The sequence below is a fragment of the Tiliqua scincoides genome, chromosome 3 (genome assembly GCF_035046505.1).
Source record: "Tiliqua scincoides isolate rTilSci1 chromosome 3, rTilSci1.hap2, whole genome shotgun sequence".
In the NCBI taxonomy this organism is placed as follows: Eukaryota; Metazoa; Chordata; class Lepidosauria; order Squamata; family Scincidae; genus Tiliqua; species Tiliqua scincoides.
The window spans coordinates 100,463,527-100,489,299 of record NC_089823.1 but is presented as its reverse complement, the minus strand read 5'-3'; the positions used below and the strand labels follow the sequence as shown (position 1 = coordinate 100,489,299).

At 44.1% G+C, this 25,773-nt stretch overlaps 1 protein-coding gene and 1 pseudogene across 4 annotated transcripts in view; one reads left to right on the top strand and one right to left on the bottom strand.

Annotated features, from left to right (window-relative positions):
- The window catches only part of LOC136644003 (fibroblast growth factor 14), a 346,427-nt gene that overhangs the window by 64,872 nt on the left and 255,782 nt on the right, over positions 1 to 25,773 (bottom strand). For all 4 annotated transcript variants that reach the window (XM_066619460.1, XM_066619462.1, XM_066619461.1 and 1 more), the window contains 2 exons: positions 20,535 to 20,645; positions 11,175 to 11,278 (listed from right to left, as the gene is read on the bottom strand). In XM_066619460.1, coding sequence (XP_066475557.1) covers positions 11,175 to 11,278; positions 20,535 to 20,586 — 156 coding nt within the window. In that variant the 5' untranslated portion in view covers positions 20,587 to 20,645. The remainder of the gene's footprint in view (positions 1 to 11,174; positions 11,279 to 20,534; positions 20,646 to 25,773) is intronic.
- On the top strand, positions 12,649 to 12,768 carry LOC136646346 (5S ribosomal RNA; annotated as a pseudogene).

The window sequence follows — 25,773 nt, the reverse complement described above, 5'->3', positions numbered from 1 at the left end:
CCTAGTGGGTCTAAAGACAGGTTCTATAAATGCATGTCCCAAAATTTTCCTGACCTGATTGGTAACTCCTTGGATAAATGGGGGAAAAAATCCCTAATGCTCTGACCAGTCTACTCCTCCAGATGGGGAATCCTCATCATTTTGGGAACTAAGGCCCTATTAATCATCCTCTTGGAATACCTATTTTGTTATAGGACCCTCATAATGTGGTGGTGTTCCTTTTGAAGATATTAGGGCTCAGAGTTTCTTTCAGCCCCTTTCATCAGTGTATCCATCAAGCCCCATTTTTGCTTGGGGTGATGATTTGAGGTAAAGTGAAGGTATCTGTCTGATTTAAACTCTTAACTTATAGAGTAGAGGCTCAATGCAACAAAAAAGTATTTTCATACTACATTCATTTGGGTAGGAGTGTGTCAGGCACTCATACTTTACAGATGGGTATCTTGGAGATGAACCAGTTAGAGAAGGGCTGCAGGCAGGTAGTCTGGAGAGGTAGGTTGACTAAAGGCCTGTAGCCTGGTGCCAAGAGGAAGAACCAGTCATGGGTTTCCCAGTCTGCAAGCCTTTAAAACTGTTGATGGGATCAGACTAACCCTCTATCACCTGACTTCTCAGGCCAAGAGAATATGAATCCTGAATGTTAATATTAAATGAATTCTTGACTAGAACTGCCTGCAGTTCCCATCTTCATCCAATATCCTTAGTGGCACAGACAGCTGATCTGCAGAGCTACCACCGTGTTCTTAAATAATAGGCAGCCCAATCCTAACCTGTGCTGAAACAGGCAGGCCAGCTGGCTCCACCCCTCTCCTGGTTCCACCATGGCTCCCCCCACCCTGGGCCCAGCCCACCCATAGGCATGTCCTTCTCCTGCCTTGGTTCTGCCTTCCCTAACCCCCATGCTGGTAGCTTGTCGCCAGCATGAATGCACTTGTCCAGAGGCTTGCTCCAGTACAAGGCTGTTGGCACGCGTCCTTGCACTGGCTTTCCCGACTCCTGAGTCATCGCAGACATGCCTTACAGCACACTTGCAACACTCCTGAGCTGGCGAAAGAAACTTGTGCTGACCAATAGAGCACTTGGGATTGTGTTCTACCTCTTTGCTGGATTGTGGCCATTGTCAATAATGTGCCAAATTAAAAGGAACTTGATGTTTCTCATTAATTCCCTGATTTTGAAAGGTGTTGTCTGGTTTCAAAACACTGGTGCTGGAAGGTATTGTTTGGAAGAGTTTTTGTCAAGCTCTGCTGCCTGCTATGCTCACCCCAGAAGGTCAGCACCCATCTGGTGGCTAGCGGCATTAAGCACAGTAGGATTCTAAAAAGGTGAGGCATCAGCAGTTGGAGCTCCTCTGTGACTGCAGGGTGTGGCTTCACTTGGTAATATATGCTATTCTGTACCTCAGTATATTGTCAATTTCCAGTAAATTTTCCACTGACAAAGTTACCTGGCTTGTTTTCTGGTTATTGCTGGCTTGCCACTAGGCCGAGTCCTGAATCCTTTTAATACAGACTGTGGGGAGCTCACCTCAACCCAGGTTGGGAGTTATTTTTTTCATCAGTATGGTAGTCATTGTTTAAACATAATTTTTATTCTATGCCTCATCCTTCTAAAAGAAAATATCTTATTTCGAAATTAAAAGATGTGGGCCATTTACAGAACCTTTTGGATTCAGCCTACAGTGTAACATTATTATAGTATGCCTTGGGCAAAAGAAGACAAAACAGAACTGTTAATTCAGAGAGAGAGAGAGAGAGAGAGAGAGAGAGAGAGAGAGAGGGTGGGCGGGCGGGCGTGCGTGCGCTGGTGTGTGCTTTTATTAATAGGGATACCTTCAACCATGAAAACTAATCCTTTTTTATTGCTGAAAATTCTCATCACTGCCCTGACTTGAGACACTTAATTCTGAAGCAAAGGATATGGTTTTTAACTCTTTCTTTCATGCTTTAATGTTGATCCTGCCAAATAAAACGGCTAACTGTAAAACAAATGTACTAGTTTGCATATTTAAAAAGAAATAAACTTTTCTAATTATTTATATACCATAGTAGCATCAAGTGTCTAATATATTAAAAATAAAATATTGAAATGGGGACCCACCTGAAATTGGTTTGTGATCCACCTAGTGGGTCCCGACCCACAGTTTGAGAAACGCTGTCCTATGTAAATATACTTGAAAATATGCTCACATGAAATTGATAATTTACCCTCGAGCAAAACAAAACCTGAAGCAGTCAGTCCATATGGTCCATTTGGTCTTTGGTTATAGAAGAGTAAGATCTTTGCTTTCAATTCTGTTTCACTTAGAATGCTGTGGGCGTTCTTGCTTATTAGGCAGAGGAATGTGTGTTTCCCAGTTTTCTAAAGTGTGAAGGTTTCTGGGGGAAAAAATCTATATGGATGCCATTTCTGACTTCATAACCATTTAACTTGATGCCTAGAACTTGGCTTAGTTATGAACTCACTGGACAGCCTTAGGCAAACCACTATCTCTTAGGCTGCAATCCTATACACACTCCTGGGAGTAAATCCCATCAAATATAATGGGAATTAGTTCTGAGTAGACATGCAGAGGATTGCGTTGTCACAGCCTAATCCTATCAATACCCACCCCTCTGCAGTGCAGCTGCGCCACTAAAGCATGTGCTCCATCCTGAGGGAGAAGGGCAGTCCCAGAGGTTTCTTCCAGGTAAGGGAACATCTGCCCCAGGGTCAGCCTCTGCTAATTCCATAGATGTACTCAGATCGGTGGCAGCAATTTAGCTAGTGCAAGTTTGACTGGACCCAGGAAAGTAGATCAAGGCTGGGAAGGGTGAGGGGATATTGGCAGCACTACTGCCACTGATACTGCCCCCTTCCCAGCCTCAATCCACTCTCCTCCCCATCCCATATTCCACCCCATTTATCCCCCTCTTGACTATGTTCTACCTACCCCTCTGCCTCTGTTCCACCTCCCATGCTGACTGACTAGCACACTGGGAGACATGGATGGACTGCTGGTGCACTGCTGCAGCTGCCCACTGCTTGCAGAAGTGGCCCAGTTGTGCAAAATGCAATAGCCGTACTGAACCTCATGCTGTCAGAACACTAATTCTGGTAGTGTATGGCCTTCACAGAATTGGACCATTAGTCAGTTCCACCCACCAATCAGCAATATGGGGATGATTACAGGTATGCATCACTTAGTGGTGTTCCAACTAACGGCAGACTACATATGATGGTCTGTTGTTGGTTTACTGCACAGAGGCTGAAACTCCTTACCTTTTTGTTTGGGGTGTAGGTGTTGTCATTAGGAGGCTCCAGAGGCTTCTTGCAGGTCACTCTGGGCCTCAAAATGGTCCATGGAAGCTACAAAAACTGGAAGCTTCTGTGGGCCAGTCTGAGGCCCTGTCATTAAGTGCCTGTATATTGGTCTACCTTACAAGGTTGCTCTTAGAAGAATTATTGAGGGGAGGTCAATAATTTCTGCTCACATATATTCACTGCTGAATAGCCCTTCCCAATGGCAATGTTCCACAAAGAAAATGACGAAAAGATTAACTTATCGTGTCAATCAAAACATATGTACAGTGATTTATAATCAGTAGCCTCTAGAAAAGCTGGTGTGGGATTACATATGTTTCAGGAATGCTGAATGATGCTTCCAATAGAGCAAATATATTGACAGAAAAAATGCTATTTAATTCTGCCCAACTTGCATATACGCAGGGATCAAATGTGGACATCTGTGGGCTGGGCAAAAATGGGTTAAGATGGGTCACCATGACCCCAATCCTATTGAGGCATTGCACTGCCAGAATTAGGGTTCCAGTAAAGTGAGGTCTTTCACAGCAGTGTGAAATCAGGCCACTGTTGTGCGCTTCTGGGCAGCTATGGCAAACTGGTAATGGTTCCAGAGGCCTCAATTGGCACTGGTAAGTTGGCAGTGGAGGCATGACATAGGCAGTGAGGGGGAGTTTTTGGGAGGTCAAGAGGCAGGGAGGGAGGGGTGGATCTTGGTGACCCTAGTGTATGTTGTATCTTATCCCCCCTTTTAATCCTCTTAAACTTTATCTCCTCCTTTTAATCCTCCCTGCTCCTTTTCCCTCCTTGGACTTTGCAACAATACAAGGCAACATGTAAACAAATATAACAGAGTTTTCAATCCAGCTATCAAAAACAGGTCCTGCTCTCTTTTTCCAAGGGACCTGATTTTGGCCGGTGGCCTGAATGTTGATGTGACAGTGTATAACTAACTTAGGGGATATCAGTCACAACACTGAAGTCAGATGCCGGCCAAAAGGGACAGGAAAACAAACCAAACAATCTCAGTATGAATCATGCTCCTGAATTTGATTATGTCTGTTTTGTAGAAGTGATACCAAGCCCATCCTCCCTCTCTTTCACTGAAACAAAAGATCAGCTCTTAGACATGCCTGCAAAAAGGACACAATTTCATTGGAAATACAGGTGCCAGATCATTTCAGGAACTCACTTTAAAAGTGTGTTAACACTGAGTATGGAGATCTTTTTTTAAAAAAAAACCTTTGTGTATTTGGAACATCTTCACACAATATTAAGATCTTAGGGAGCAATGTAGTAAGTGAATTTCACTTCCTGATATAACTTTTCAAAATGAACTTGATTGAAGAAGATGGAGAATCAGCTTGCAGAACTTTGCTGCTCGCCTTTTCAAACTTTTTCCCAGCCAAGCAAAAACAGAACTCATCTGCATCTGCTAAACCACATCTATTTATATCTACATAATAACATCTACAGACATAAGGTATGTGGCGTTGCCTGAAAATGATTTTCATAAAATCACTGCTCTTCCTGTGACAAGTCCTGGCTGCTGTTCAAGGTCAGGATCATGGCATAATATTATTATCGTTGTTGTTGTTGTTGTTGTTATTATTGGTGTTAGTGTTATTAGCATAAGTATTATTAGCATAAGTTTACAAAGGGCCCAGTCCTATCCAACTTTCCAGCACTGATGCAGCTGCAATGTAGTCCTGAGGTAAGGGAACATACCTTGAGGAGGCCTCCATAACTGTCCCCCACTGCAGGATGCAACTCACATGCATCACACTGACATGGATACATAGGCAATGGAACATTGAATAGGACTGGGCTGAAAATCAGGTAATTAAATGGCATATCCCCTCTAACCGAAACTTAAAATTAGATTAAAATGCATATTGTGTTTTTACACGCACACACAACCCAACACTTCTTCTTTTTCATAGCAGGCTGTTGCATAGCAAGCTATCAAAATGCTAGGAGCATATTGAATGCAAACCACAACTAAACAGAGGAGAATAAATTACATTGTGAAGTGTGTGGGTGTGCTTATGTAACCAGTCCAATAAGGGCCAGAAGTTCAATACAGGTTACATGAAATACCAAAGAAGAGGAGCTAGGAATCAAAAATTTGCCAGACCAGATCAAGCCATGAATCCATCAATGTACGTTCAGAGCCCTTGCTCAGAGCTTTAGAGGAAGCAAAAAAAATCCAAAATATACCTTCTGAAATATGAAATGCTGTTCAGCGGGGAAGACATTCCTTCCGAACCCCTTTGGCAATCAGTTAACTTCTGAAGCATGAGATTAGATTACTAATATTTTAGCATGTCTAACAAAGAATGTTACTACTTGTAGTTCATGTACCAAAATTTCTTGTCCTTTCAGAAGTCCAGCTACAATAGCTGACTATAATAATGAAAGGCCTTGTGTCTTTCAGAAATCAAAACTATAGGAAGTAATCAAGATAAAGTAAAGGAGAAAACTTTTCTTGGGGAAAAAAACATTTAGCATTAGGCCGAACAATATCTAAATACTGCTGGTTTACTGGTACAAAGGCTTTCTACAGACTGATTTACAATACAAATATATTATTATACCATGCTTTTCCACAAAAATTCTGGGAATTGTAGATTGGTGAGCTTACTATTTTAGGTTCATGTAAACTGGAGATTGTGTCTATATTTTTTAAAAAGTCTTGCGGCGCAACCATACTGCCACTGGCATGCAGGATTAAGGGCCACTAGTGCAGCCTTTGCTGTATTGCACAAGCCAGCATGAGACCAGGCTGGCAATTAGAGCTAAGAAAAGAAAAACTTTTACTTACCTCTCCAACCACTGCCTGGTCCTCTATGGGCCTACTCTGATCTATACCAGTTCTTTTGCCAATGTAGATCTGAAGAGCAGCAGAGGGTATGTCCGGGCCGGAATGGGGATTCCAAATTTGGAAGGTGCCGCTGCTGCTGCTAATATTTGCCCACCCTGCCCCAACGTGACCTGATCTCCACCCTGATCTGCCGCCACCCCCACCACAACCACACTGACAGGTAGTCTGCTCAGCATCTCTTCAAGTGCATGGCCACTCAGCCTTTGTGTCAGCAACCATGCTTCACAGTCCATCAGAGAGGCAGCCATGACGGCAGACTGCGTGGTATGCTGGTGAACCTCAGGATCCACCAGTATACCATGTTGATAGGATTGGGCCATATCCCTTGCTTTATTTTAGACTTAAATATATCTTTAGTATGCTGTAGAAACGTGGACTACAATCTTGGAATTACTTTAGGCATATATAAGATATTGTGTGCATCTTGGAATTTTTCATTGGAAAAGCCATCTCTTGCTACTGCTGCTATTCTGCTATTAGGATGCTGTTAAGCTTCACCAAGTTGGTTTGCTATTGAGTATGAGGGACATAGAGAGCTAGTGTTTGAAAAATACAAATCCAAAATCCTGCTGAGCTCATTGAGCTAGTTGCATAGGTCTCCTGAGTGAAGCCCTGAAGTTTTATATAATGCATGAGCGCTCTGAAGCCCATATAAAAGATCTGTACTGAGCTAAACATCCTTCTTGTGTGACCCTGATTAGAATGTCACCTGTAAAATATTGAACATCTCCAGTCTCACTCTCCTTTCTGTATTGTCTCCGGTCTTATATTCTTTACTGAGGCAGAAAGCTGATTTCTTCTGATGAGTCTAATGGCGAGCTCTAATATATTGATGGCAATGCTAGCCAGATGACGGTATGGAAATGTCAGAGGGAAAATCCTACACAGTTAAAATCCCCCCCCCCCAGAGACTGCATGGGCAACTGATATAATATCCTTGTTTCCTGGCAGTGCTAGTCCAGTTCAACAGCAATTTTTAAAATAGAAAGCATGTATACCTGCACGCATGTGCATGTGCATACATAAACAATACGTGTGTTGATTCTAGAATGATTAATTGTAATGAAATATTCTAAATAATGTAGAGCAGCGGCTTTCAACCACTGTGCTGCGGCACACTGGTATGTGGTGAGGCTGCCTCAGGTGTGCCGTGGGGCCAAGGAGTCAGGCAGCAGCAGCGCGTCCGGGAGAAGCAGCTGGTTGGAGCCTCGTGCAGCAGCAGGAGAAAAAGGGGCAGCCATGCAGGGGCTTGGACACTCCTGCTGTTGCTGGTGCCTGCCCCGTGCGCTGATTGGGCAGCCAGCCAGGTAGCTAGAGAAGCCTGGAAGAGCTCCCAGTGGGTGGGAAAGTGGAGGGAGTGAGGGCGAGCAGCAAGAGCAAGGAGGGAGTGAGTGACAGTGAGCAAGCCTGAAGGTGGAAGCAGGGACTGAGCCAGAAGCAGTTGGCTGAAAAGGATCCTGGAGAGACCCTTTTCCTTGCCAGCAATGCCCCAAAGTAACCCTCCCTGCATTGCCTCCCCTGGTAAGACTTTGGCAGGAAGGGTGCTGGGCCACAATTCTATCCACACTTACCTAGGAGTAAGCCCCATTGACTAAAAGGGGCTTACTTCTGAGTAGACGTACAGAGGCTTGGTCATGCTCTTTCTTGAATACATGAGCAGGCAAATGATGCTTTTCTTCCCCCCACCTCCTCCCCTTCTGCACACACATCCCCCCATCATAATTGCAGTTAACCCCTTTTTCTGCCCCTCCCCTCCCTCTTCCCCACCTTCCAAAGTTCAAAACCAGTTGCCTCCCATTCTTATTCTTTCTCTCTCTCCCCCCCCCACCCTAGTGAATCCTGCACTTGTTTCAGCCACATCTCCTCACTGCCCCTCACCACCACCCCCTCCCCGTGTGCTCAGTCTCATCTCTCTTTGCCAACACCTCCTGGCATATCAGAGCATATCAACTGATAACAGTTTGAACAGACCTGCTTCAAAACATTGTTCTTCCTTTCCAGAAACCACATACACCTCCCTCTCCAAGCTTCTCGGGGATTTCTTTCACTGTCATGTAATGATCCAAGGCTGCAATTGTAACCACACTTTCCTGAGAGTAAGGCCCATTGAACAAAATAGGACTTACTTCTGAGTAGACCTGGTGAGGATTGTGCCCTTAGTTATATTAATTAAATTAATTGTAACATACTAATGTAACTAAAAACTAATAGTGTGCCTTGACAACTTTAGTGCCTTGTCAGTGTGCCGTGAGCTGAAAAAGATTGAAAATGGCTGATGCAGAGAATTGAATTAGAATATCCTTGCAATTTATTTTTCAATCTTTAATTTACAGGTGACCTGGCAATCTAGGTTTAGAAAAAATAATAATATTTGAAATTTTTCTTGCTTATACTGATGATGAACAGTTCTGTCATATATGGATGGGGGGAAAATGCAAATATTGCTACCAATCCTAACGCATAGAAAGATATTGCTGCCACTCTGCTTAAGAAAATCTATAAGAATACATATATACAAATATATAGGTGCTGTATATCTACACCCACACACACTGAAAATAAAGGAACATAAAAGTAAAAGTCAAAACAACTGCTTGGCCCCTCTTCAGTCTTGAGATATTACACGTTTATACTGCAGTTCTTCTATGACACACTTTTAGCTTGTACAAAAGACACAGATCTTCCATATGCCATGCTTCAACGTATGACAGAGAGGTGCTGTACAAAACTAATTTTTATCTTGATGACATTTCAGTTATTAGAACATTTCCTTCTAATTAACTTTCAAAGTACTGTCATCTATTCAAAACAAACAGAATGTTTTTCTTCAGGGTATCAGGAGCTTGATAATATATCTAACAAGACTCTGTCGGGCTGCTGCTCCAGTGACTACACTGGCTCATTTCTGGGACCAATTCAAGGCGCTAACCAGTATATTTCAGGAGCCCTCTACTTCCACATATAAAAGTCCATCTACTAAGATCACCTGAGGGGGCCCGGTTCTATTTGCTGTTGTTAGTAGAAGGAAGAGGGGTGGCAGCAAGAAGTAGGGGCTTTTCTGTGGTGGTACTGCAGCTAGAGAACACCATCCCTTTTGAGTTAAGAACAGCTCCCTCATTAGAGGTATTCTGGCAGGAGCTGAAGACATTTGTATTTCAGTTAGTGTTTTTCAGGGTTGGGAACTTGCCTTGCAAAGACTCGACTTGAAGTTGTAAAAACACGTTCTGTGACTTGTATCAACTGGAGTCATGGACATTACTGACTCGGATGCAACCTGCAACTTGAGGTCAATGACACAGGAAGAGTCATGACTTGAATTAACCTGAGTGATGATTCATGTTTTGTGCGTGTTTGCTTACTTTTTCCCATTGCTTCCGTGTGGCTTCGTGCTACAGACCTTGTGGGGGGATCCAAAAGCCAGCATTCAGACCGGCAGTAGCAGCAGATATGGTGGGAGGAGGGTAGGTTGGTTCGGAAGCAGGGGTGGATGGGAGGAAGGAGGCTGAAGTTTTTTTTTGGGGGGGGGGTGTTGGCTGCATGAGGCTGGGGGGAGGAACAAGAAGAAGGTGGGGGCAGCCAGGGAACAGGGGAGGGAGTTTTTGACCATCTAGGAATGGTCAATTGGATGGATGGCCTAATTTTTTTCTGGGTGAGGGAGGGAAGAAGAAAGAGTCCGATGGAGAGGGTTCTTGCAATAGGAACAAAAGGTTGAATAGAGAGATATAAGCCTAGGGATGGGGCAAAGAAGGTGGGGAAAGCAAGGGAAGCATTTCCTTGCAATAGGAGAGAAATCCCTTCACCTTTCTCCTTACTCTGCTGCTCTCCTGCATATTCCTTCTAGGCCTTACTTGAAAACTCAGTCAAACAAATACACCAGCACCTCTTTTTTTTTCTGTGGAGTCAAACCTGACTCTTGCTGCTACTCGTCTCTCATAATGACTCAGACTTGAGTCAGAAATGACCCTATAAGCAGCTTGGCCTGAGTCAAAATGGCCACCAGTTATGACTTGTGAGTACAGTTTAGTCAGGGGGTTGGCGATTTGTGAATTGACTTATGACTCTGGTGCAGTGACTCCAGTACATCCCTGTCATTTTTGGGTGGGTGAGGAAGTGGCAAAGTGGGGGGGGGCAAGCTGATGCTGGCTTTATTATTTTATTTTGGTTTTAATGCCGTTTTCACTGTCTTATGTTGGAGGTTCACTCATAGTAGATTAATCTATTGCTAATTTACATTCAGCCCTATGATACTATGGTGCTTGAAGGGGGGTGCACACTAATGTGTTTGAAATTGTATTGATTAATTGTTATGTTTTATTATTATTGCTGGTTTACTGATTGTGAATTTTGTTAGCCACCCTGAGCTTTGGAAAGGCTATATATAAATGTTTTAAATAAATAAATTTTAAATATCTTCAAGCCTGGGACACTGACACAAAGCCATGCTACAGTCATGTGCTTCGGGGCTACCAGTGCAAATAACCAGAGGCCCTGAATGTACAACAGAGACTCCTCCAGAGTAGGAGCAATTTGGGATGGGGGGCAGGGCTGGTTCAGGGTAGGATCTAGGAGACAGCAGTGTATACTGAGTGAGAATTTGGCCCCTTCTCATGTCACACTGGTGCTGCTGCAGCACATCTCAATCCTATATGCCAAAGGTAACAACAGAAGCCCCAGATTACATGAACTACTCCAATGCTGCCCCAAGAGAAGTGGTACTAGTGTGGAAAAGACTGCAACACGGGCTCTTCTAATATTAACCAGAACTAATGTTACCTTCATAGTGCAGGCAGGAATAACACTTCAGTGAGAACAAAGCATGAGAAGAGGTACTGAGGATACCCTACAGTGTTTTCAAGACAATGGTCTAAATCTTTCCATTAAATTCAAGGGTGCCTAGAATCCATCCAAAATATCAGCTGACCTTTAGGCCTCTTAATCCTGTAAGATTTTCTGTGAACTGGATCCACCTTATGGTAGAAGAGTTAATAAATTTGGCAGTATTACTTACTGATGTATAAAGGAACCCTTCTCCATTTAAGGCTATATACAAGCCTGTTTTTACACCCTGGATAGCGACAACTCGAAGTCCCACTGGTATAAGGTTGAACAATGCTGTAAAAAACAAACACAAAGATCTGTCACATATAAGCAAAGAAAAATGCATAAATGATTTTGCTGACTTAAAAACACAAATTAAGGTGTGTGTGCGCACCTTAATTATATCTCTGCCCCCCTTTCTCAAACCTACCCAACATATATGTATATGTATATGTATATTTTATAGATGTAGATAGACCAGCAGTATTTCCTATGAAATAACAGAGATTGACATCCCTGTGCAGTGCCCTACCTGTGAAAATATTTTAAGAATGCAGCCAGAATACAGCAAATTAGACTGTTATTAGATACTAGAAATCAAATTTCTATACTACAGATGGCTTAAACACTAGTATCAAAAGTTGCTGCAGGCTGGCAATCACAGCCCGATCCTCCACTGGCCTAGCACCACTGCTGAGTGTTATAAACGTTCCGTAAGGGAGTAAATAGCAGCTGTGGGGAGGCCTGCATCACCCCAATCAATGCCACAGTTGGATCCCCAGTTACTGGCAGAGACCAGATAAGGGACTAATGTCCTCTTACTCGGAGACCTCCAGCCTGATCAAATGCAGCACAGGATGCACTGGTAGCTGTCTGGATAGGATTGGGCTCTTAGTTGGTCAAATCCTAACCAACTTTCCAGCAATGGTGTAGCCATGCCAATAAGGTGTGTGCTGCATCCTGTTGTGGGAGGGTAATTATGGAGGCCTCCACAAGGTAAGGGAATGTTTGTTCCATTGCTTCAGGGCTGCATTGCAGCTGCACTGGTACTGGAAATTTGGATAGGTTTGGGTCCTCTACCAAAACAGTACCCTTTTCAACCATTTCTAAGGTTAGCTTTGTCAAGTATAAAAACATCTAATGTTACAAACCATGTTATTGCAAACTAGAAAAACTTAACCCTTTCCTCCTGAATTCTTCCTCATAAACCTACCTAACCGTTACAGCAATAAGGGTTCACAGTAACTGAGACAGAGCAGTCAGCTTTGACTCAACATCGGTGCACAAAAGTAACTGCTTTAAATTGTTCCCCATGACAACAGTTTCCATGATTCCCAACATGGTCAGGGGCCAGGTAATGACCTGCTGTTGTCAGACAACTCTTTTGTGATGTGTGTGTGATGTGTAACATGCTTGTATGCATATGAATATGGCATTTGGTGCCTGCCCAGAGAGCACAACCAACAACAGTGCTTCGACTTCTGATTTTGACTGAAGAGAAGAGGCCTCAGATCCCACAGGCCTCAAAGAAGGATATGCTTTGATTCATCAGAGCACTCATATAGCCAGCCTCCACTCTAGCTGGCTGGCTTGGTTGTCTTTCTTTCGTTTCTTGGAAAATTGCACGAATGGCTGTGCCTTGCTTGCCCAGCACATGCAAAGCCATATGCAGCAACTGTTACCCTGCACATGCCCAATCTCGTCTGATCTCGGAAGCTAAGCAGGGTCAGGCCTGGTTAGTACTTGGATGGGAGACCGCTTGGGAATACCAGGTGCTATAGGCTTATACCATAGTCTTTCGAGACTGAAGGTTGCCAACCAACCAAAGCCATGAACAAAAGCCACATCTTAGGAGCTTTCTGACTTGAAGTAAACAGAAAGACAAAATGGGGGTCTCTAACCACAGCTGACTTCACCAACTTCATGGCTAAATTCAAGCAAGGAGTCTATGTTAATGGCCCCAACCTCCAGAGCAAGCCGAAAGTTTGTTGCTGCACTCTTGGTAGGGCGAATAACTACAGAAACACCCATTGAGGGCTGGGGATCAAGGGCCATCACAAAAGAAGTTTCCTTAATTTCATCCCACAAAAGATCCCATACAATCTTATGGAATGTAAGGTATAAAAAGCTGGGTCACAGGCCTCCTTATGTATGCCATCCCTTTGCCTTTCTTTCTGCTTTGCTACTGCTCTGTTTCTGTAGCTGACCCACCGATGCTATGTGAAGCACCCTCATTCTCTCCATGAACCACTGTGACAAGCCAGCACCCAGGACTAATAACCAACAGCTCTCTTTCCTTTGCAGACTTTTCTTCCCTGCTTCGCTTCTCTAAGTGCAACAGAAAAACTGCTGCTGCAGTACCCACTGAGCAGGCACTCCTTCTGAGTAAAACTGAGAGACTCCTGTTCCATGACCCAATTATTATCCCCACAATAAAAGTTCTTTGTTGCACCTTCTCCCCTACCTCCCTCTCTCTTATATGGCAGCTGATTCAGTTGTGCCATGGGCCACTACACTTGGTTTCTAAATATGTAATAGATTCCCCCATGTTCACATGTTATGTGTGTTCTGAAAATCACAACTGGTACACACCTTTGTCCATGTAAAGTTATCCAGTCCTTGCCATCTGCCTTGCTCTCTGGCTTCATTGACACCAACTGATTAGTGAGAACAAGAGACCAGGCTTTTTTGCATGGCAGTGTTGTGAGTTTGAAATTCACTCCCTGGGGAGACACAACAAATCTTTCCTGCTTTTACATGGGCACTTAAGAGCCATCTTTCCTACCCAGACTTTTAGGTAATGTGTATATGGTTTTATCACCTGGCAGTTTTTAAGGGAGAACTTTCCATCAAATTGTTATGCTTGATCTTCTGTTGAATGTCAATGTCATTCTATAATGATATGCTTGTATTGTTCTTATTTTGCTTTTATACATTGTTGATTTATTGCTGGGTTGAATATTTTATTTCATTTACATCAGGGTTCTCACAAAATGTGGGTTGCAATCCCAAGTGGGGTCATAAACAGTTTGGAAGAGAGTCACAAAGCAATGAAAAACTAGGCTTGATCACTGGAACTTCCAGAGAGGGCTAGAAAGACCCCTGTCTGAAACCCCAGACAGTTTCTGATGCAGCCTAAGTATAGGCAGTACTGAGCTAGAAGAACCAATTGCTTTACTCCACCAGTTCTCGAAGTGTGGGTTGAAATTAGCTGTAATATGGATTAGAGGTCACATACATGTATATGCATAGCTAGGGGGAACAAAATGGTAAGTACTGAAGGTGCCACAACACGCTGTGTAAGAGGTTACCCAAATGGTCTCTCCTGACTAAGGAATTGATGAAGATCAGAAGGGATTGTGAAGAGCGCCAGAAGGATCTCTCCAAACAGGCAGCAAAATGGCAGATGTGCTTCAATGTGTATGTGTATTGTGTATTGGCAACCTTCAGTCTCGAAAGACTATGGTATCGCGCTCTGAAAGGTGGTTCTGGCACAGCGTCTAGTGTGGCTGAAAAGGCCAATCCGGGAGTGACAATCCCTTCCACACCGGGAGCAAGTGCAGTCTGTCCCTGGTCTGTCTCCCTGGCTATGGGCCTTCCTTCTTTCCCTCTTAGCCTCAGACTGTTGGCAAAGTGTCTCTTCAAACTGGGAAAGGCCATGCTGCACAGCCTGCCTCCAAGCAGGCCGCTCAGAGGCCAGGGTTTCCCACTTGTTGAGGTCCATCCCTAAGGCCTTCAGATCCCTCTTGCAGATGTCCTTGTATCGCAGCTGTGGTCTACCTGTAGGGCGCTTTCCTTGCACGAGTTCTCCATAGAGGAGATCCTTTGGGATCCGGCCATCATCCATTCTCACGACATGACCAAGCCAACGCAGGCGTCTCTGTTTCAGCAGTGAATACATGCTAGGGATTCCAGCACGTTCCAGGACTGTGTTGTTTGGAACTTTGTCCTGCCAGGTGATGCCGAGGATGCGTCGGAGGCAGCGCATGTGGAAAGCGCTCAGTTTCCTCTCCTGTTGTGGGCGAAGAGTCCATGACTCGCTGCAGTACAGAAGTGTACTCAGGATGCAAGCTCTGTAGACCTGGATCTTGGTATGTTCCGTCAGCTTCTTGTTGGACCAGACTCTCTTTGTGAGTCTGGAAAACGTGGTAGCTGCTTTACCGATGCGCCTGTTTAGCTCGGCATCGAGAGAATGAGTGTCGGAGATCGTTGAGCCAAGGTACACAAAGGTACACAAAGTCATGGACAACCTCCAGTTCATGCTCAGAGATTGTAATGCAGGGAGGTGAGTCCACATCCTGAACCATGACCTGTGTTTTCTTCAGGCTGATTGTCAGTCCAAAATCTTGGCAGGCCTTACTAAAACGATCCATGAGCTGCTGGAGATCTTTGGCAGAGTGGGTAGTGACAGCTGCATCGTCGGCAAAGAGGAAGTCACGCAGACATTTCAGCTGGACTTTGGATTTTGCTCTCAGTCTGGAGAGGTTGAAGAGCTTTCCGTCTGATCTGGTCCGGAGATAGATGCCTTCTGTTGCAGTTCCAAAGGCCTGATTCAGCAGGACAGCGAAGAAAATCCCAAACAAGGTTGGTGCAAGAACACAGCCCTGCTTCACTCCGCTTCGGATGTCAAAAGGGTCTGATGTGGAGCCATCGAAGACAACAGTGCCCTTCATGTCCTTGTGGAAAGATCTGATGATGCTGAGGAGCCTGGGTGGACATCCAATCTTGGGGAGAATCTTGAAGAGGCCGTCTCTGCTGACCAGGTCGAAAGCCTTTGTGAGATCTATGAAGGCTATAAAGAGTGGCTGTCGTTGTTCCCTGCATTTCTCCTGCAGTTGTCTAAGGGAGAATACCATATCAGTGGTGGACCTGTTGGCTCGGAATCCACACTGCGATTCTGGATAGACGCTCTCTGCAAGTACCTGGAGCCTCTTTAGTACAACTCGGGCAAACAGCTTTCCTACAACGCTAAAGAAGCAGTGGGCTTCTTCACTGCTGCCACACATTGTGTTGACACTCTCATCAAGCTGTCCACCAGCACCTCAAGATCTTTTTCCTGAGCTGTCATGGATAGCTCAGAACCTATTAGCCTTTATGTAAAGTTTTGTTTTGCCCCAATGTGCATTACTTTACACTTACCTACATTGAAGCTAAGGAGAGAGATGCCGCGGTAGTTGTTGCAGTCACCCCTGTCACCTTTGTTCTTGTACAGCGTGATGATGTTTGCATCCCTCATGTCTTGAGGTACTCCACCTTCTCTCCAGCAGAGACAGAGGATTTCATGCAGCTCACTGACAGGGGTGACTGCAACAACTACTGGGCTGGGGCACCTTCCTTATAAGGAAAGGTTACAGCATTTGGGACTCTTCAGCCTAGAAAAGAGGTGCCTGAGGGGGAACATGATTGAGACATACAAAATTATGCATGGGAAGGATAGAGTAGATAGAGAGATGCTCTTTACCCTCTCACACAACATTAGAACCAGGGGACATCCACTAAAATTGAGTGTTCGGAGAGTTAGGACAGACAAAAGAAAACATTTCTTTACCCAGCATATAATTAGTCTGTGGAACTCCTTCTTGCAGGAGGTGGTGATGGCATCTAGCCTAGATACCTTTAAAAGGGGATTGGACAGATTTCTGGAGGAAAACTCCATCATAAGTTACAAGCCATGATGGTATGTACAGTCTAGCTAGTCGCTCATTATGAGGGCCAGGTAGAAATTTTTTTCTGTCATCCAAACTGGCCATGGATGGCAGTTTTTTTGCCTACCCCAGACTGGCAAGGGAGGGATGGTGTGTTCAGTAGGTTTCATGCATTAAAAATTGGTCACGTGTTTAATGAAGTGACCCAAGTTAAACCCAAGTGCAGTTTAGTGTCTTTGTTGGGGTGTGTGTGAGGGTAAACAGAATGCCAGATACAGGGGAGTAGCAGTGAGATGCAAGTATCTTGTGGTCTTCTATGCTCCCTGAGGCAGGAAGCTGGACTAGATGAGCCCTGGGCCTGATCCAGCAGGGCTTTTCTTAAAGGTCCCTCCCAACTGCTGTCGGAGCCCTTCTGGGCAGTGATGGCAACACACAGACACTTGCTGAACCAAACAGTGTCGCCATCACTGCCCGGAATGGATCAGACAGTGGGTGGGAGGGGCCACTTACACAGCATGTTGTGACTACTACAGTATTTACTGTTTTGCCCACCCTCTAGTTACACTATGCAATGATATGAAGAAAATATCATGATCTGCCTGGCAAACCATTACACACCAGCAATGTTCGGTGTGGGGGTGGAAGGTGAGGCAGCGATGTCTCACCAGGATTCTTTGAAAAACGACACCATCACTGCCAAAGCTGTGAGTGCACGAACACAACCCATACACTCTGAGCAGCTGGAACGCATGGATTGTAAGTTTTTGTGATCATAGTTGTGGTGGAGGCACTTTCAAAGAACTCAAGTGGAGTGGTTCTCACACCACACGTAACTGCTGCACACCAACAGCTTGCTGAATGGCAATAACCACCATTGCTAAGAACTAAACTGGGCACTGCATTGTAGAATCAAATATCTACCTGGGGCATTTGGTGGGCCGCTGTGAGATACAGGAAGCTGGACTAGATGGGCCTATGGCCTGATCCAGTGGGGCTGTTCTTATGTTCTTATGTACCTTGAGTAATGAGTACTGTATATTCTGGCCTAGGACACACAAAGGCAGAATTATATAGCCAACACAACATGCAGTTTTCTCAATAGGCCGCTTACAAATTTGTGTTGGGAGAAGCTATCTAAAGAGAATGAGACCTTGATAGCTCAACCACCACAAAGTCAATGTTTGAAAATGTACAATTTGCTCATTATTGATCATCATGAGAGTTGGGCATGACTCAAGTCAGGCCTAGGAGGGAAAGAGAGGAAAGCTATGATAAAAATCCTAAGCACTCTTACTAGGTAATAAGTTCCACTAAAATCAATGAGATTTACTTCTGAGTAAACCTCCTTTGGATTGTATTATATGCTAGAACAGTAATTTATGGAGGAAAGTAGATTCTGTTAATTTTATGAGGGCTAGAAGACATTAAGAAAGGACTTTCAATGGTAGTTTAAGAACAGGCATTACAAGGTTCTCTGCACTAATTAGAGTTTTGAAGTTGATATGGAATGACGTGGATTGCAGAACTTCTGCAAGTAAATAGTATTAACTGTTAGCCTTGCATCTGTGCCAGAATTGCACATTTTTCTGTAACAATGGATTGCATTTCACATGAGTAACACTAAGTTGAGGGTAGAATCATGCAAGTACTGTCTCTAATGCATTCCTAAACAGCTTAGTAAAATATAAAATGTTCTGGTTAAGATTTGACTCCTACATACTCATGAGCTGTTCATGACTAATTTGTGTATCAGTGGTGGAGTCACTTTGTGGCAAGAGGACCATGACGTGCTGAATTTTGTCAGAGGATGCAATACATCCTCTCCCTTGTTTCATTTAGGTTGCCAGGCAATGCAGCCATATTGGAATTTTGTTGTATCACCGGAAGAAGTACACAGTCATGACAATACTTGAAAATCTTTCCCCTTTTTGCCCATTTTTTACCTGGTTAAGACACTTCTAACAACTCAGAGGTTTCTTTGATGCCTTAGCATCCTGAATGGGCTGCTGAGTCATCCAGATGCAGTAGCCATTATCCTTTGTTACTGTCTGATCATCTTCAACTTCCCCAACTATGTGATAAACAAAGAACCTTGAGCCAGCTAATTGCACTGTGAAGCCCATCTGATTTTCTAGAGTGGAAAACTAAAGGACACAAGTGCAGTAATGTAGTTAGAGTCATGCAAAACGGTAAGTATTGCAGGCTCCCAAACATTCTAAAAGTGTGAGTGGTAGGACCAGGACTCTGGAACAGTGTGAATAAGTATGTAGTGATCTACACACCGTTTCTAACTCCCTCCCCACACCAATGCAGCCGCGCCACTGGAGCGCACAAAGCAACATCCTATAGGAAGAGCAGTCCCAAAGGTCTCCTCCAGGTAAGGGAACATTTGTTCCCTTGCCCAAGGTAAACCACTGCTGCCATGATGGGTCTACTTGGACCCGCTTCAGTGATTTTGCTGGCACTTCCAAATGGACCCAGGAAGGTAGAATCTCAGCAGCACTGCTGTTAAAGATACTGTCCTCTTCTTGGTATTGGCACATCCCCCTCCCCACTCCATTACATCTACTGCACACCCCACACAGTGACTTAACAGTGCTAGGGCTTCTTTGCAGACTGCTGGTACATGGCAACAGCCATTTGGTGCTTGCAGTGGCCTAGCTATGCAGAATGGTGGGTCACCTTTAGTGACTGCTGTAAAGTGCAAGTTCCAGTGGTGCAGCAGGCAAATAGGATTGGGCCCTTAGTTGCATCACAGTTTTGTGAAACAGGGAGTACCAAGGAGGTGGCTTCTAAGTATTGTGCCCATTTGGCCCTCCATTTTTCTTTAAACCATAAAAAAGCCTGTCTTGAGAATACTATTGTTCTTATTCTATTCATTTTTCATGCACCCTCCTTCACATGTATTCACATAGTTTAAAAAAAAAAATCTAGGCAGTCATTCCAGAAGTCCAAAAGAAATACATTAGCGTATGTGCTGCCTTTTGAAGAAGTCCCCTTTACAACACAGAGCGCATCATATAAGGAGCTTTGATGGAGAATAGGGAATAAGAGGGGTTACCATTTGGGAATCGGACCACTGTCAGGCCTTTAATCTTGATGCATCCTTAGCTAGAACTGGGAGAACACTTGCATTCAGTGGCAAACAAGACACAGTTGGATAGCTCTCCACTGCTTGACTAAGAGACTGATGCTAAGGAAGTTGCAGTGCAGGCTTCATGTGTGCAAGATTCTACTTGCACTTCAGTAGCTGCAACAGGGAACGGAACTGGGAAGCTCACCTATTTATGAAAAGCAAGATGCTTCTCTAATAGTACATATGAAAAGAAATCGTTTAAAAAAGAATAAAAGCAAGTGGCAGTCTTCAACTTCGGACTAAGCTATAAGAATGCATGGCTCTTCCAGGGCCAAGAAGCTGCTCAAACCATGGCAAGATGATCTCTAAGGTCCCCCCAACTCTAGTATTATTTGATTCTAAGTTTGCTTCCACAGCTCCTCACGCTAGACTTTTTCCATATTTCAGTGTATTGTCATCAGAAATGTATTGTGTTACAAACCATCAAATAAGTTGCCAAGCAATGGCATTATTACCAAGTTAGCAATTATTCTAGATAAGCTTGAAACCAACCAATCTAACAGGATACAAAGCTCCTGTCTCCAGTAGAATGGTTATTTTCCTGAATTCATATGTTATTTCTCATTCACAGATAAGAAAGAGAAAAGATTCCTTTAAGACATTTACCTGCATTTCAATTTGTGAATGTAACTGGGGAAAAAACCTTTCACCAAAATGCACACCAGTAAACAAAAATCACAGAAAATAACAATGCCTGCATGTACATCTTGGAATAGTGACATATTCAATGTATCTGTGAGGGGAACATTTTCCTAGAACAATCACTTACTAGAATTACTGCTGTCATCCTTGGTTCCATCGAGACTTCCATCAGGGTGCATTTGCAAGTAGTAGCCTTGCCTGCAATATAACCTGGTCACTATACCCTTGAGCTGGGGATCTGAAAGACAAACATATTTTGTCACTAGCCTCAAAGCAATTTCATTAAATATTCCTATGTCTCTCATATTGGGAATGAAATCTATTGTCAGAGCACAGCCACCCTAGATGCCTACTTATAAATAATATAGAGAGTAAAACAAAACCCTAGTATGTTACCAGAGGTTCAGTAGCTATGCTCTTCCCAAATAATCAGAAACAGATTAGGATGATATTTTTATCACGAGGAGTTACTGATGACCAGCTTCTTAATGATTCCAAGTCCCAAATGACCCTTAAAAGACGTCTCTAATGTACTTTAATACTCAAGCCTACTTCTCCACCATTTGTATCACAGTGAGTTGATTAGAGCTTCAAATAAATAACAGAAAATATTATATGCTTATAGCACAACCCTATGCCTGTCTACTCAAAAGTACTCCTAGGAAAGTATCTACAGGATTGCAGCATTATCTCTGAATAGACATGCATAAAATTATCCTGTTGGTCTGTTTTTACACTTTTTTTTTAATTTTGGGCACAAAATTTTAGTTCTTGTACATTTTGTTTGTACCCACATTTTGTTTGTGTTGTGGAAGTGGAGTGCGATCACTCCACTTTCACTTTCTGCGGGCTGGGGAGACCTGCAGATGCTCACGCAGGGTTCCCCACAGCCCCAGGACGCTGCTGCAGAGACTGGTGAGTACATCCCAGTCTCTGCAGCCCCCTGAGCTGCCTTCCCCCTGCCCCCGCTGCCTCCCCCCTCCCCTGTAAGCACTTACTGCGGTTTTCAAACTCCCAGAGAGTTTGAAAACCACAGCCTTATTTTAATCTTTTTCTTTAAATTCTGCACAGGGTCCACGCTTTCTTTTTTTACAGCCCAATCGTAAGCTGCACAGGTGCAGCCAGCCCACATGGCCTGCACTGCATCCAGTGCAGCTCAGGAGGTGGCTGGAAGTTTCCTCAGGGTAAGGGAATATAATTCCCCTTACCTGGGGTAAAGCCCCAGCCACCCCAAGGGATTCCTCAGATCTGTGCCAGCTATATCAATGGCGCAAATCTGGGAAGCCCCATGTAGGGCTGCCTGGCCTGGGACGGGGCTTGGATACAGCATGTGTCGCCACCGCTGATCCCATCCCTCCCAGGCCTAATCCTGCCCTTGTTCCACCCTCCCCTATCCAAAAATGCCCCCTCCCCACCTCCACCATGCGTTCCCATCACCCTCTCACCACCCTTTTGAGAACAAAACGGCTAGTTGAGAACAAAACGGCTAGTATTATAATGCCGTTGTACAAATCGATGGTAAGGCCACACCTGGAGTATTGTGTCCAGTTCTGGTCGCCGCATCTCAAAAAAGACATAGTGGAAATGGAAAAGGTGCAAAAGAGAGCGACTAAGATGATTACGGGGCTGGGGCGCCTTCCTTATGAGGAAAGGCTACGGCGTTTGGGCCTCTTCAGCCTAGAAAAGAGACGCTTGAAGGGGGACATGATTGAGACATACAAAATTATGCAGGGAATGGACAGAGTGGATAGGGAGATGCTCTTTACACTCTCACATAATACCAGAACCAGGGGACATCCACTAAAATTGAGTGTTGGGCAGGTTAGGACAGACAAAAGAAAATATTTCTTTACTCAGCGCTTGGTCGGTCTGTGGAACTCCTTGCCACAGGATGTGGTGCTGGCGTCTAGCCTAGACGCCTTTAAAAGGGGATTGGACAAGTTTCTGGAGGAAAAATCCATTATGGGGTACAAGCCATGATGTGTATGCGCAACCTCCTGATTTTAGAAATGGGCTATGTCAGAATGCCAATGCAAGGGAGGGCACCAGGATGAGGTCTCTTGTTATCTGGTGTGCTCCCTGGGGCATTTGGTGGGCCGCTGTGAGATACAGGAAGCTGGACTAGATGGGCCTATGGCCTGATCCAGTGGGGCTGTTCTTATGTTCTTATGTTCTCTCCCAGCACCTGTGCTGCCCACACAGTCTCACCTGTGCTAGCAGGCACAGGGATGGGATGCAGTGGTGCTGAGCCAGTGCTGGTCATGCAGGCCCAGTCAGCTCTCACATAGCCGCAATTGTGTCTTATGGTATGTTTGTGACACTCTGAGCCAGTGTGGGGGATGGCTGCACCAGCTCATGAGCGCCTTAGGGTTGTGCTGTTAAAGTTCTTCCAACATATGTGATTCTTTTGCGATGGACATGGCAACCTAGTCTCAACTGTCAAATTGTAATGCTTTACAGGAACATAATTTCAGTAACCTTAGCAATTCTAAATATAACAGAAATTCTAAATATAATACAGAAATATTAAGTATAGAAATACTTAAAGCCGACATTTAAATTGCTACAAGAATCATTTATTAAACAAGGGCAGAAAGAGAAAAATACTATGCTTCACTGAGATATGATTCATTCATTACAAGGTCTTATTGGAATGCACATATTGGGAGTCAATGCTGAATTGAGAAATACCTCAATTCCACATGCAAATTGAGTGGATCATTCACTTAGGATTCAATCCTTCCTCCCTCCCCCACTGGTGTAGCCACACCAAAAATTGGTGGTGGGGGGACTGGGAGGCTTCAGAGACAAAAGGGGATTTAAATCCCCTTGCACCTCTGTAACTCCTGCTCCGCAAAGGGCTTCCTCGAACCAGAGCTAGCCACTAGCACAAGTCCCAAGGAATGAAAGGGGCGGGGATGCTGCAGGAAAGAGGGTTAGGATCCAGCATGCGCCATCACTACTGGATCCACTCCCTCCTATGTTTAGGCTATGCCAGCTTGGGTTTGCCAAAATGGTTCATTTGCACGTGAACAGTAGATTTGAATTCTGTAGAGCTCTTAGAAGTCAAATACCCGTTCAAACATAAGCTCAGTCACTGCCTTAGGAAAGTCATCATGTCCCTGTCGAGTTCAACTCCCACTTAAAATATTGTCTTCTGTAGTGGTGTGCTACCAGAGGAAAAACTGTAATCTTTAGGAGTCAGTGATCCTTCACAGTATCCAGGAAGTTTCATGGCTGAATACAGATTTGAACCTCATTCTTCCTGGTCTAACTCCAATACCTGAATCACTACTCCATCCTGGATCTGCTTTGCATATAAGTGTATAACCCCCAAAAGAAGACAAACATCTTTGGATTTTACCCAGACGACGAGGAACTGTACAGGCCTGCCCTAGAACCTGCCCCACTGAAGTCCTTCCATTGTTGTCAGGAATCCCCAGTATATTGCAGGGATGTTGTTTTAAAGTTTTATTTTGCCAATGCATTACCTCTACATGGAACACTTATTTTACCTAATGCACTTACATTTATATTTGCTTTTACAGTACTTACAACTTCTTTTGTATAGCAAAAAAAAATATTCTTTTCAATACACATTGTTCTGGTTCTCTTTGGCTACCTTTAGAACCTGGCTGAACCAGGCTCTGATCTTAAGACATCAGAGGACATTACAGGACTGTTGTGAGGGTACATAAGTGTTTTAATCCACTTAGAACATAAGAACATAAGAACATAAGAACAGCCCCACTGGATCAGGCCATAGGCCCATCTAGTCCAGCTTCCTGTATCTCACAGCGGCCCACCAAATGCCCCAGGGAGCACACCAGATAACAAGAGACCTCATCCTGGTGCTCTCCCCTACATCTGGCATTCTGACTTAACCCATTCCTAAAATCAGGAGGTTGCGCATACACATCATGGCTTGTACCCCATAATGGATTTTTCCTCCAGAAACTTGTCCAATCCCCTTTTAAAGGCGTCTAGGCTAGACGCCAGCACCACATCCTGTGGCAAGGAGTTCCACAGACCGACCACACGCTGAGTAAAGAAATATTTTCTTTTGTCTGTCCTAACCCGCCCAACACTCAATTTTAGTGGATGTCCCCTGGTTCTGGTATTATGTGAGAGTGTAAAGAGCATCTCCCTATCCACTCTGTCCATCCCCTGCATAATTTTGTATGTCTCAATCATGTCCCCCCTCAAGCGTCTCTTTTCTAGGCTGAAGAGGCCCAAACGCCGTAGCCTTTCCTCATAAGGAAGGTGCCCCAGCCCCGTAATCATCTTAGTCGCTCTCTTTTGCACCTTTTCCATTTCCACTATGTCTTTTTTGAGATGCGGCGACCAGAACTGGACACAATACTCCAGGTGTGGCCTTACCATCGATTTGTACAACGGCATTATAATACTAACCGTTTTGTTCTCAATACCCTTCCTAATGATCCCAAGCATAGAACTGGCCTTCTTTACTGCCGCCGCACATTGGGTCGACACTTTCATCGACCTGTCCACCACCACCCCAAGATCTCTCTCCTGATCTGTCACAGACAGCTCAGAACCCATCAGCCTATATCTAAAGTTTTGATTTTTTGCCCCAATGTGAAAAGCCACAGAAAGTATTGGAGGCACTATTTTCCCCTCCATTCAATAAAATATACCTAGCAAAATAAACAGCAATCTTTTTGCCCCTTCAAATTATCTCAGTGCTGTACCATGCTAAATGTTTTGTTCAATCCAATACTCTGCTTTTCAGTCCCATAAAATAAGTATTGGTTAACCAAACAACAGGACATGAAGAGTGTTATTTGTAATGCATTGAATGTAATCCTTGGAAGGTTGTGCTGTTTCAGACATTGATCTGTAGCAAAAGAGTTGTCCGATCTTTTGGACAGAATACGAACTGGTAAAAGATGGGTCTTATTTCCTAGCTTCAGGTAAGTCATCCAAGTTTATTGTCTCTGCAAAATTATCAACTGGTGCATAATCCAGCTGGCTCTTCCCACAAGGTGCCACATCATACACAACAACCTAAGGGCAATAGTATTGTTGAGCTGCTAGTGTCAGGGCAGATCTCTCTCTCTCTCTCTCTCTCTCTCCCCCCCCCCCTGTTTTTCTGATTATGCTAATTTCCTTCAAATACCCACTAGCTTTTCTGAATCTTGCTAAAGATCAAGAAGAAATTTTTCTCCAAGAACGAAGAACTAAGGGCTCATCTTATTGAGAGAGGGGTAAGACGCATACATCTCAACAAATAATTCCAAGCAAGGAATTATAAAAGAGAGCTTTCTCTAGCTAACTGGACTATTTTGTCACAGATTAAAGGCAGCTCCAATAAAAAAACTGGGGATTATTTTGATTTATAAGGT